The sequence below is a fragment of the Octopus bimaculoides genome, chromosome Z, assembly GCF_046866305.1.
Source record: "Octopus bimaculoides isolate indiv1 chromosome Z, ASM4686630v1, whole genome shotgun sequence".
Lineage (NCBI taxonomy): Eukaryota > Metazoa > Mollusca > Cephalopoda > Octopoda > Octopodidae > Octopus > Octopus bimaculoides.
Window position 1 is genome coordinate 4,484,498 of NC_142944.1, and position 12,447 is coordinate 4,496,944.

General features: G+C 36.3%; 1 protein-coding gene across 2 annotated transcripts in view; it reads right to left on the reverse strand.

Moving 5' to 3' along the window:
- Positions 1-5,398: 5,398 nt before the first annotated feature.
- LOC106868972 (dolichyl-diphosphooligosaccharide--protein glycosyltransferase 48 kDa subunit-like) overlaps positions 5,399-12,447 on the reverse strand; it is a 22,456-nt gene continuing 15,407 nt past the window's right edge. The window contains exons 2-8 of one of the 2 annotated variants that reach the window (XM_089365432.1): positions 11,181-11,391; positions 10,019-10,112; positions 7,537-7,682; positions 7,260-7,407; positions 6,235-6,355; positions 5,845-5,951; positions 5,399-5,651 (exon numbers count right to left, since the gene is read on the reverse strand). In XM_089365432.1, the coding sequence (XP_089221558.1) occupies positions 5,496-5,651; positions 5,845-5,951; positions 6,235-6,355; positions 7,260-7,407; positions 7,537-7,682; positions 10,019-10,112; positions 11,181-11,230 (822 nt within the window). In that variant the 5' untranslated portion in view covers positions 11,231-11,391 and the 3' untranslated portion in view covers positions 5,399-5,495. The remainder of the gene's footprint in view (positions 5,652-5,844; positions 5,952-6,234; positions 6,356-7,259; positions 7,408-7,536; positions 7,683-10,018; positions 10,113-11,180; positions 11,392-12,447) is intronic. The other variant, XM_089365433.1, reaches the window with a different exon arrangement.

Here is a 12,447-nt window from a genome sequence, read left to right on the forward strand (position 1 = left end):
TCTCTTCTGTAGACTCCTCCTTATTCATGTAATTATCTTTCTTCAGAATAATACATATCACATGTCCGTAGAAGTAAACACTTCTCTTCTAAACATTATGATTGATACTTCTGATGCTACCAAGATTTTCTTTTAAGTAAAGCTATTGCTCCTTGAAGTTACGTGTATTGACAGAACAGAGGAAAACGAAGATGGATTAGGACTTGAGAAGTGGTAAAAAAAACAAGAAATTGAACAGAATGTAGAGATAAATATTACAGAACTAGTGAAGCTATGCCAGCATCGAAACAGACATTGTATTTGTATGTCTAATAACTACATGGTTTTCACAATCTCTTTTATTACTTACAAAGAATTTGAGAATTTGGTATGCTGTGAATGTTTTTAGTGATAACCTCAATTCAGAATGTTGAATGACATAAGATAGAAGGAACTCAAAGTTGTCTAGAGTTATCTCCTCCTGTCTCACTCGACCTCATCTATCCGACATTAGCAGAATAGATGAGAATTAGTTGTTAGCATATTTGGCTTATGATCATAATGCCGTGAGTTCGATTCCTGGTGGCACGTTATGTCCTTGAGCAAGACGCTTTATTTCACCTGGCTCCTGTCCACTCAGCTAGCAAAAATGAGCAGTACTTCTAATTCAAAAGGACCATATTCTGTGTCATGCTGAATCTTTTGCCGAGAAATACATTAAGAGTAGGTGCAGGAATGTCTGTGCAGTTAAAAGTTTGCTTTGCAGCCATGTATCTTAAGGTTTAGTTTCTTGGTATGGCATCTTGAACAAATGCCTTCCAATATAGCCTCAGGCCGACAAACGTCTTTTGAATGGAACAATAGACTGAAATAATGCAGAAAGCTGTTGTGTTTGTGTTTATGTGTGTGCACAATGGGATGGAGTAGAATTACGTGGAGGTTAACAAAGAAAGTAGACTTTGTATGTGGCACATGTGCAGGTTCAATAAACACAAAGAACACACAGGAAATAGATTCTCTCAAATGCCCAAGAGGTTGTAGATAGTATCTGTTACTTAGGTGACCTAATTAGTAGTGGAAGATGATGTTCTGAAAATATAGTTGCTAGAATATGGAGCAGTTGGAGAAAGTTTAAGGATTTATTACCTATGTTAGAACTGAAAGTGCCTCTTTCTCTGGTTGAAATGGAAATTGTATGATATATGAACAGCAATACTGCATGGTAGTGAGACACAATCCCTGAATGCATAGGATTGTAGTGAAACCTCTCTCTCGGGTATTTATTTACAAATGATAACGTAGCGGCTAACATCTAGCCTTCGGCTGTTTGGACCTTGTTGTGTCCACCACCCTAATTGGCTCTTATTTGCGCGGCATTTGTCAACAGTTCTGTTTCGCGCCAGGGTGCATATCAACCAATCGTGGCCTTCTGTTAAGGTCATGTGAGAGAGAGTTATTTCTGCTGTTTCCTGAGCCCCTTTTTTATATATAAATAGTCTTGCTTCATCTACGCCAGTCTGTCGCGATTTCAGACCTTTTCGGGTCTGGTCGTAGACCACACACAGAACACAGCTCCAGCCAGTTTCCAGCGACGACGTCAACACCACTGACCTACTGTCTACTACAATGTCGTCGCCAGCGCCAACACCACCACCACCAGAGTACACGCTACCAACAGCAACCGCGGTTCCTTCTCAACACTGTTTGCGTGGATTGTTTCCACCTCGAAAATAACAGCCAGAACCAACCTGCGAGGATCTTCTGTACTAAGTAACCGGTCGCAGCATCGACGCTCAACTTCACTCACGACTTGTGACACCACAGCTCTGCTATTCAGCCACGACCTCTTGTGTACAGACATTCTACCTACTGTGTAACTCTTCTATGAACTGGTACTTTCTTATCTTTGTGTTCAGGACTCTTATAATCTATGTTAAAGACACTTATTCCATGTTCTGTATTTCTCATTCACACATATTGTTGTATACATACTCTTGTACAAGAAGGCCTGTCTTATATATTGTGTTACTTATGTTACCGCATGCACGCACACACAGACACACATTTCACTATGCTAATAAACTTACTCTTTATATATAACTAACGGTCTCTCTCCATCTCTCTCTTTCCTTGCTGGCACTTACCTCGCATCTCACATGTGAGCCCTCTTATGTCATATTATGTTTTGTGTCGACCGTGCGACACGTTAAAAGGAGCCTTCTCCTATTCGTCGCCATCTCCTTTGGTTCGCACGGTCGTTTATTACAGGATATTCAAAGGCTAGAAAATGCACCTTACTCCAATGAATTGTGCATGTATGACAGTATTGAGAGTGTGCAAAAAAGAAGACTGCACCAATATGGTTATGTGATGCATATGGATGAAGACAGCCATATTAAAGTAAATGCAACTTTGGGAGAGAGAGAGACCCAGGAAGACAGAAGATGGTACTGAAGGCTGATCTCAAAATATGGAGCCTCAAGGAGATGAAAAAGGACCAAAATAATTGCCATTTCACTGTGTCTCATAACAAAAGCGAGGTCCTAAAAGCACTCACTGGGCCCTGCACCTGTTAAGCTTTCCCTATCTCTCATCTTCATAACATCCATCTGCCTTCAGCTGTTGTAATAATTTTGACAGCAAAATCTGAACATATTCGCTCCCCTTTGTGCTACTAGTTACCTCCCCTCCTAGTTGAAACGACTTCCTTTAACATCCATCCTTTATTCTCAGCATCGTCCCTTCCTAATTTATTTTCCACTGCTAACCCCTTTCTGAGCCTCCAGGGATCTCTTCCTCACCCCTCCCTAATCTACATCTTACAACTGGCATACCTAATCACCCTTTCATATCTGCCATCGCACTATAGCTACCTCTACTTACCCATCTCGTCGTCTCCCTATTTTCTGGACTACCGACAGGTTTATTATGCTGTTGCTCTCCACCCTCCTTGTATGGCTTCCTCCTACCACAGGTGTTTCTTTTACTCCCATCTCTAATCTCATCAGCTTAACCCATCTCCTCATCTCCAGCCTGTATTCTCTCTTAAACTACTTTCCCAAACCATCACATTATATCTCCTCCCACTTACTCCCTTTCACTTCCAAAGCAAAACATTTGTGCCTGTCCCTCTATCATGCTTTGGATTCTCAACACCTTGTATAAAACCCCTCCCCCAGCTGTACACCCACCCCCTCAGACAAGGGAGCATTTCTTTCTTTGTCTTGCAAGTTACTCGACGATCTTACGAGTGCCAATGACATGAAAAACAAAATAAGACGCATCCAATACATTCTGCAAAACGGTTGGCATCAGGACAGGTATCCAGCTGTAGAAACCTTGCCAAAGCAAACACTGGGGCTATTCACAGTTGTTCAGCTTGTTGGATTCTATCAAATTGTTCCACCCATGCCAGTATGGAAGGCGGACGTTAAACGATGATGATGATTATGGAAGCACAGGCATGGCCATGTGGTTAAAAAGACCACTTACCAACCATGTAGCTTTGGGTTCAGTCCTACTACATAGCATCTTGAGGAAATATTTTCCCAGCTTCACCAAAACCTTATCACCGGAAAGTTGACGGAGGAAATAGTCTTCATGTGTGGCAAATGTGAGGGTACAATAAATACAAAAAAGGGGCAGACAACAAATTTCCTCAAATGCTTGGGGACAATCATTCAAAGTAGTAGACAGCTTCTGTTACCTAGCTGACCAAGTTAGCAGTGGGGAGGGAGTTCTGAAAATCTAGTTGCTAGGATAAGAATGGGCTGGGTAAAGTTCAGAGAGATTCTACCTTTGTTGGTAACTAAGGGCTTCTCCCTCAGATTGAAAGACAGATTGTATGATACCTGTATGTACACAGCTATGTTACATGGCAGTAACACATGGCCTTTGACTACAGAGAACTTGCAAAGGCTTGAAAGAAATGAACCCAGCATTCCCCACTGGATGGATAATGTCAGTGTATATATATATATATGACAAAGTGTAAATGATTTAAGAGGAAAACTGGGTGTAAGAGGCATCAGATGTTGTATGCAAGAGGGAAGACTGTGCTGGTTTGGTCATGAGATGTGTATGGATGAGGACAGCTGCTTAAAGAAGTGCAAGCTCTAATTGTGGAGGGACCCTGTGAAAGGGGTAAACCCAGGAAGACGTGGGACAAAGTAGTGAGAAAGGATCTTCAGATGCTGGACCTTACCGAGGAAATGACACCGAGAGTAGTAGCAATTTGCAGTACTTCAAAAAATGTGTCAAGCTAAGTAAAATGCACTCGTGCCAGTGCTGTGTTATTGCACCCAGCACACATTGTTAAGTGATGGCATTAGGAAGGGCATCCAGTCATAGAAACCAAGCCATAACAGACAATTGGAATTTGATGCAGCCCGCTGGCTTGCCAACTCCTTGTCAAATCATCCAACTCATGCCAGCATGGAAAATGGGTGTTAAACAATGAGGATGACGATGATGAAACTGAAACGAGCCTGTCGTGTGTGTGTGTGTATCATCATCATCAAACAGCCATTTTCCATGTTAGCATGGGTTGGATGGTTTGACAAGAAGTTGGCAAGCCAGAGAGCTGCACCAAACTTCAATTATCTCTTTTGGGAAGGTTTCTACAGCTAGACGCCCTTCCTAATGCCAACAACTTTACAGAGTGTACTGGGTGCTTTTTATGTGACACCAGCACAGGTGCTTCATATGTGGCACCAGTAGAGGTGTTTTTTATGTGACAACAACACAAGTGCTTTTTCATGAGACTTTTTATTGATGTATCTAAAGAGACCCAGAACGGGTCGAAACATGTATTGTACCCAATAAAGTCTATTACACTTTCCATCTATTTTATTAATACTATATATATATATATATGTATGTATATAGTATCAGGAATGCTGATGTTACAAGTCTTCATTAACACTGTCTAAGCAAAATTTATAAGACTATTTACATTCTGTAGTAAACAAAATGTACACTTTGGGAGTCATATGGAGGATGAGGGGAATCCAAAATACCTTACTTGAAAAACAATGACTGATGTGTTGATAGAGAGAATATCCAGCTCAGGAAAATCTGTTTCAGTTTCATTGAACCCAGTATAGTAAAATGGATATAAAAATGAAGAAATAATTTTGTCTTTTCTTTCCAGTATAATTATTTCTGACAGCTTTTTAATACTTCCTACATCAAACAGATTAACTTGGCCAACAAAAGATAACTGAGAAGGTTTATTTAGCATCTGTCTATTCATAAATGATATTTGAATCTGAATATTATCTTGGAATAATTTAATAGGAAGTTAAAGTGCAATAAAACATTTGAATTGAAAACATGAACTTAGTTTAATAAAGATTAAGTTTGAGTTTTGTTTTTTGTCATTTTGCCACAGAATGTGTAAATAAAAAAAAAGACAGAATACTTTTTAAATTTTATTAACAATTTTTTAGTTGAAGAAAATGTAATAAAATGTGAAATGGAATGAGTCATTTTACTTTCTACTGGTTTAGCTATGTTCACTCGTCTTTTTCTTTGACATCTTCTTTGTAGTGGAGGAATACCAAACTTAACAGGAACACACCAAACATCATAGAAAATGCACTCACATAATAAGGATACGCTGATGGTATAAATCTTTCGTATTGCGTATGCTCTAATGGACGTACAGATACCTACAAAACAAAATTTGCAGATCTTAATTTTACTATCAAACTACATTTATCATAAATATCATCATGATAGTACTTTCATATGCGAACTTAAGTGAATCAAATTTGAAAATATTTGGAAACGAAGTTCAAATATTCTACAAATCATAATCTCATGAAAAGCAAAATTTAATTTAAAAGGGGTCAAGAGACTTACCTGAGTCAAACTGAATAGATGTGTGAATCCCATTCTATTAAAGTCTATTCTGAACTGATACACACCATAAACATCAGGAAGTTTAAAGCGAGTTGAAAATACACCATCTAAAAAAAAAGGAATTGTAAAATAGAAAAAGATTTTGAAATATGACTAAATTGAAAGACACTAACGAAATTTAAGGATAAAGAGAAAAGTGTTTTAAAGTTGTATATTTATTTTTGTAGAAACGAGTTTTAAAGTTGTATATTTATTTTTGTAGAAAAGAGTTTTAAAGTTGTATATTTATTTTTGCAGCTAGAAATGGTTCTGAAAATGCAACTGATATTGTTTATTAATGGTAAAACTATACATGAATTAATAATAGTTAATTGAATAGAATTATTTTACCTTTCCCTTCTAAAGTCTGGCAAATAAATGGATCAATGCGTACAAATTCTAATTGTACATTTTCAGCCTCAAAAGGTTGCCACTTTCCATTGGCATATTCTTCAATTTCAATACTGTATTCCTTTGATAAAGAAAAAGAAAAAAAGTAGTAGTTTACTTTTTTAATATTTTGCAATGGTTTTAAGAAAATTTTGTACAATATTTCAGGTAATATTAACATTGGAGTTAAATTTTGCATGAAAAGACTCAAAAAGCAGAAGAAATATGTTCCAAAGATATAATGAAAAGAAATCGGTATTGCCTGAAAAATAGTTTGTAACCTAACATGCTTAAGCATATTTTCAACGTACAAGCCAAGATCTTAATTTAATTAATGACCATACAATAATATTCAAGATACAAATTTTAAATTATGTAATGATATTTCTTGTGAACAGTTACAATCTGCGTATCTGATTTTTATCTTGAGTTTTAAAATCTTTTTCTTTTTAAATATGCCTGATGTGTATACTATATATATATATATATGTATATATATATATATATATATATATATATATATATAGTATACACATTCGCCATGATAGATCGCTAACTACTACAGACATTTTTTTTCTCTGCTTGTTTCTTTCTGTGAAAGAGCGTAGGCTTGAAACATTAAAGACTTTTTCAATTCCCGAGCGTTATACTAACACATCTGTTTGTTTTTTACACCACCTGTCTTCGTCTTTTGTGAATTCTCCCTACATATATATATATATATATATATATATATATATGTATGGGGGGGAGAGAGAGAGAGATGCTAAATTTGATTAGTTACCGTTAAAAAGACTGTTAAAAAATGTTGAGAGTGGTGATATAAAGATTTCACTAATTCCAATAAAAGTTCAGATCGATGAGAAGTTGTTTGAGAAAATGAGCAACTGATGTTGATAACTTGAAAAAATAACTTGTGTTAAAATTTAATTTAATGAACTACCATGAATCTATTTTTCCTAGTTATCAAGATATATATTACTTACAACATCATCCAAAATTGTATATGCAGGAGGTGGGGTGGTTTTGCCAGAAATATGATGAGATACTTTGCGAACTCGTAAAACACCTTTCATCTTCAAAACCCATTCAGCTAAATTGGCTGCAAGTTCTTGATTGCCAGATTTCTCAACACTAAATTAAGTAAATAAAATTTTAAAAATGTAATTATAATAAATTATTTATAACTCAAATTTATAGAATTATTTCTTTTGATGAAAAAATAATTTCAAATGTATTGAAAGAATTAAAAGAATCACTTACCGTAATCCATCACTAGCCTTCTGAACAGGCGCCGTGAAAAACTGGTCACTGAAAAAATCTAGAGAGCCAACAAATACAACTCTGGCATTGTTCCTTGCTTGCAAAGCAGCAATAAGTAGAGTATTCTTGCCCACAGCATGAGGAAACTGAAAAATCCAAATGTCAAATCATGTACAAGAATATCCCAGACAAGGTCAATGGAATATGAATGGAACAAAGAGTTTGGTTAAAATTTTTGAGAATTTTACCAAATATAATAGCAGACATTTGAAGAAGACCAAATGATTAACATGGCCAAGATTTTCTAACCATAACTAGGTGCTGGCGTGGCTGTGTGGTAAGAAGCTTGCTTCCCAACCACATGGTCCCGGGTTCAGTCCCACTTGCATGGTACCTTGGGCAAGTGTCTTCTACTATAACCTCAGGCCTTGTGAGTGGATTTGGTAGATGGAAACTGAAAGAAGCCCGTTATATATATGTGTATATGTGTCTGTGTTTGTCCCCCCCACTCTTGCATGACAACTCATGTTGGTGTGTTTGTTTCCATAACTTAGCGGTTCAGCAAAAGAGAACTGATAGAATAAGTACTGGGCTTACAAAGAATAAGTCCTGGTGTTGATTTCTTCAACTAAAAAACTCTTCAAGACTGGAGCTCCAGCATGGTCGCAGTCAGTCAAATGACTGAAGCAAGTAAAAAAATAACAACCAAAACGAGGTCATTAGTCTAAAAAATGATAATTCTTCATCTTGGAAATTCAGATAAAGCACAATCATTATTTGAACTCTCTCATGCTGGATAAAGGTTTTGATGGATATTTGTCCTCATCTTGTTTGTTGTTAACAACAAACAAGATGAGGACAAATATCCATCAAATGTAAATAATGTACATAATTCCTCATCTCTTAAATATAGAAAGGTAATCCCTTTGTGAATGATATCACAAGTATATTTCAGTTCTGTATTTTGATTGGATTTGTTGAATTTACTAAATTGCAGAAGAAATCTTTTGTCATCTTTGAGTTGATGATATTTCATCTAATTTTACTTGGACTATTTTAATGGAATCTGTGTTCATTACTGTAGATGTATAAGTTCCACAAAAGTAAATGTATTGATGGCTAACCTAGGATTGAATAACACAAGTATGTTACATTTCAAACAAAGTGAAACATGAAAACATCCACCCCCTCCAACCCACAAAAACAAAGAACAAACAAAAAAAAGCATAGAAAATCTTGTGCTTCCAGGTTTAACCTTTAAGCACTCAAATTATTGTTAAATCTAGAACCCTTTGGCCATGAATTGCATCTAGAACATTTCTCTCTGAAGCACAAGTCCAGGCAAAGATGTTTATGGAAGACCAACAATAACCCATGCATGCAAGTCTCTCTTTTCCATGCCACAAGTGTTATCCAAGGAAAAGGCAAAGGCCGATACAGCTTAGTATCAGCAACATTGCAACTCATTTCTATGGCTGAGTGAACTGGAGCAATGTGAAATAAAGTGTCTTGCTCAGAAACACAACTCACATCCCAGTCCAGGAATTGAACTCACTACCTCATGCTAACCACTGAGCCAGGTGCCTTCACTGTCAAATGTAATGCTTATTTATTTATATTGTTTTGAATTAATCATGCATTGTCTCATAGCTTTGAGATTTTGATGATATGATCATTTGTTTTTAGAATGACATTGTAGGGTAGGAGTGAGAAGCTGGATCTAACTGGTTTCAACATTAAAGCAGTTGAGTGGTTTGTGGTAAAAAGAACATTCAGCTATAAATGAATGACAAATAAGCCACCCACCTACTATGCAAGCATATATATATATATTAACTGAGGGTGTAAACCCAGACACAAGTGAAAATTGACTCTGAATAAATAATGTACTCCTTACAGTAAAATGTAAACGAAACTGCTACAATCGATTGTAATGTGAATGAACATTTTATAAGCCATGATTCAACTGTAATACCAGTAGAGGTGATTGTAAGACCAGAATTCAATTTGATTGAAAAAGTAACACTATAACCTTCAACTGAATACCAATGCAGAAAACTTGTTTGAATTAGTTCACTTTGAAAACGTCGTAAGAGAGGACCCTTAGTGAAATTGCAGTGATTAGCATGCATAATTGCATACAGAGCAAGGTGTAGTTGCTGCAGTAGAAACATATGTTGATCATTGTTATATATGCTGTAGAGAACTTTTTCATTAAAAAGTTTTGGATGTGAATAAATCTCTATTCTCCTCTTGGTTTCCAATTATATATATATATATATATATATATATATATATATATATATATATATATATATGTATATGTATATATATATATATAAAGGTTATGAAGGGTAATGGAGTCAACCAGACCTGAATATATATATATATATATATATATATGAAAAAAGAAAACTGTAAAACATTTTAAAGTAACCATTTTAAATCAATGTAGTAAAAAAGAGCAGTTTGAAACACTAACCTCATCGATTTTGTTGTTTGGGTTAAAAGAATAAGCCGTGGATGATCCATGAAGTACATTTAGAACAAGAGGATTTTCAGAGTCAGCAATCATTCTGAAATATTGTGAAATCAAAAGTTTGAAAATTAAGTAACATTGTCAATAATATCAACAAATGACAGCACACACGCACGCGCGCGCACACACACGCATCACTGTAACAATTCGATATATTCATTTTAAAGATTTGTACTTCAACATCTTCCCCTGCTGTTGCTGTAATCTTCTACATGGACTTCTGCATATCTGAAAAAAAGTTAGCCACATTCATACACACACACACACACACACTCTCTCAACTCATTAATTTCTTCTTCTCCTATTCACTTTATCATGCCCAACATTTAACACTTTAATTCACAGGAATATTCCAGCATTGCCCACTTTAGACATTGACTTTATAGATATTCAAACTGAACACTAACTACTTTAATCTCACTGTCTCAAAAGGCCATTTATAAAGATTATGAGAACTGTCCACCTCCACTAACTGCCATATTAACAAGTCTCAGATATATAAATATGTATATATATTTCTATATATATTGTTGGTATATTATAATGGTAAATATTGGGTTCATTTCTGGAGCTATCATAATCTTAATCACAAAGCAGAAATAATACAATGGCCAAGCAGCATACAGTCGGCTCCTAGTTTAGTATCCGTAATATGTCCACACTGTAAAGTGGTTGGTGTTCGGAAGGGTATCCAGCTGTAAAAAACCATGCCAAAACCAACCTCACTTGTGCTGGTGCCACGTAAAAAGCACTCAGTCTACTCTGCAGGGTGGTTGGTGTTAGGAAGAGCATCCAGCTGTAAAAACCCTGCCAAAACAGGCACAGATGTTTGGTGCAGGCTTCTGCCTGGCCAGCTCCTGTCAAACCATCCCACCCATGCCAGCATGGAAAGATGGATGCTAAATGAAGATGATGATGAACATGCAGACATTGTCTCAATGGACAACACTCTGCCATTTGAAACTGGTTGAAACTTAATTTAATGTAAAATATCTAAAATTCTGAGAATTAGCAATTCCAAAAGTTTCAATAAAAATACAACCAAATAGATATCTGGGTAAAAAATAAGCAAAAAAAAAAAAGGAAAGAAAACAAATACACATACCCAACACCTTGGAACAACAAGGGGGCTGTTAATTTCTTTCCGACAATCATTGGAGCATCCAGCAAATTGCTTGAATCAGCAACTATGAGAGTATGCTAAAATATAACAACAAACATAAATAACATGAACATTGGAATGTTTTTTAACATAAAATTTAACAAACTAAACAGAAAAATTGTCTCTTTATAACTTTCTGTAAAAGGAAGGCATCCTGCTGAATACCTTAGTATCTAATGTGACTAAGTTTAACAAAGGTAGTATTGTCTGACTGTTACAGGTACACAATAATAGGGAGAAATTAAATGTTAAATCCTTTATGTTAAAAAATATCTCGGCAACCATAAGTTTACAGAATGTTCACCATCATAATCCTTTAACATCCAGGTTCCATACTGGCAAAGCCTAAGGAAGAATATAAATCAATTTTTATGTAATCTAGCAAGTACAAGCATAGCTGCATAAAGAAGAGGTTTGCTTATCAAACTTAACCACACAGCTGGTTTCAGATTCTGTCCCACTGCATGGCATCTTGGACAGGTGTCTTCCACTATAGTTCCAGGCTGACCAAAGCCTTGTGAATGGATTTGGTAGATGGAAACTGAAAGAAGCTTGCCATATGTCATATATATGTGTGTGTGTGTGTGTATGCCCTTGTCATTGCAAAGCGTGATACTTTTTAAAAGAGCATCACTATCATATAAGCAATGTGATTTATTTCCAATATTCCGTGAGAACATTCTAGCCATGGGGGAAATATTAACTTGCTTGGAAACAGGGGTCAGTGATAGGTAGGGCATCATTGGGCCATAGAAAATTTATTTCAATGAACTCTGTTCGACCCTTGCAAGCATGAAAAAGTGGATGTTAAGACAATGATGATAATGAAACAAAACTTAATGTCTGCAAACCAGAGATTAACAATCAGTGAGTTTACCTTGTCTTAACAGTTGATTTTCTTGTCGTGCAAGGTACTTGGTGACCCTGTCAGTGTAGGTACCACTTAAAAAACATCCAGTCCACAATGTAAAGTGGTTGGTATTTGGAAGGGCATCCAGCTGTAAAAATCATGCCAAAACTAACCTCGCCTGTGTTTGTGCCATGTAAAAAGCACTCTGTCCACTCTACTGAGTGGTTAGTGTTAGGAAGGGCATCCAGCTGTAAAAATCCAGCCAAAACAGTTACAGAAGTCTGGTGCAGTCTTCTGCCTGGCTGGCACATATCAAACCATCCCACCCATGCCAGCATGGAAGGCAGACGTTAAACAATG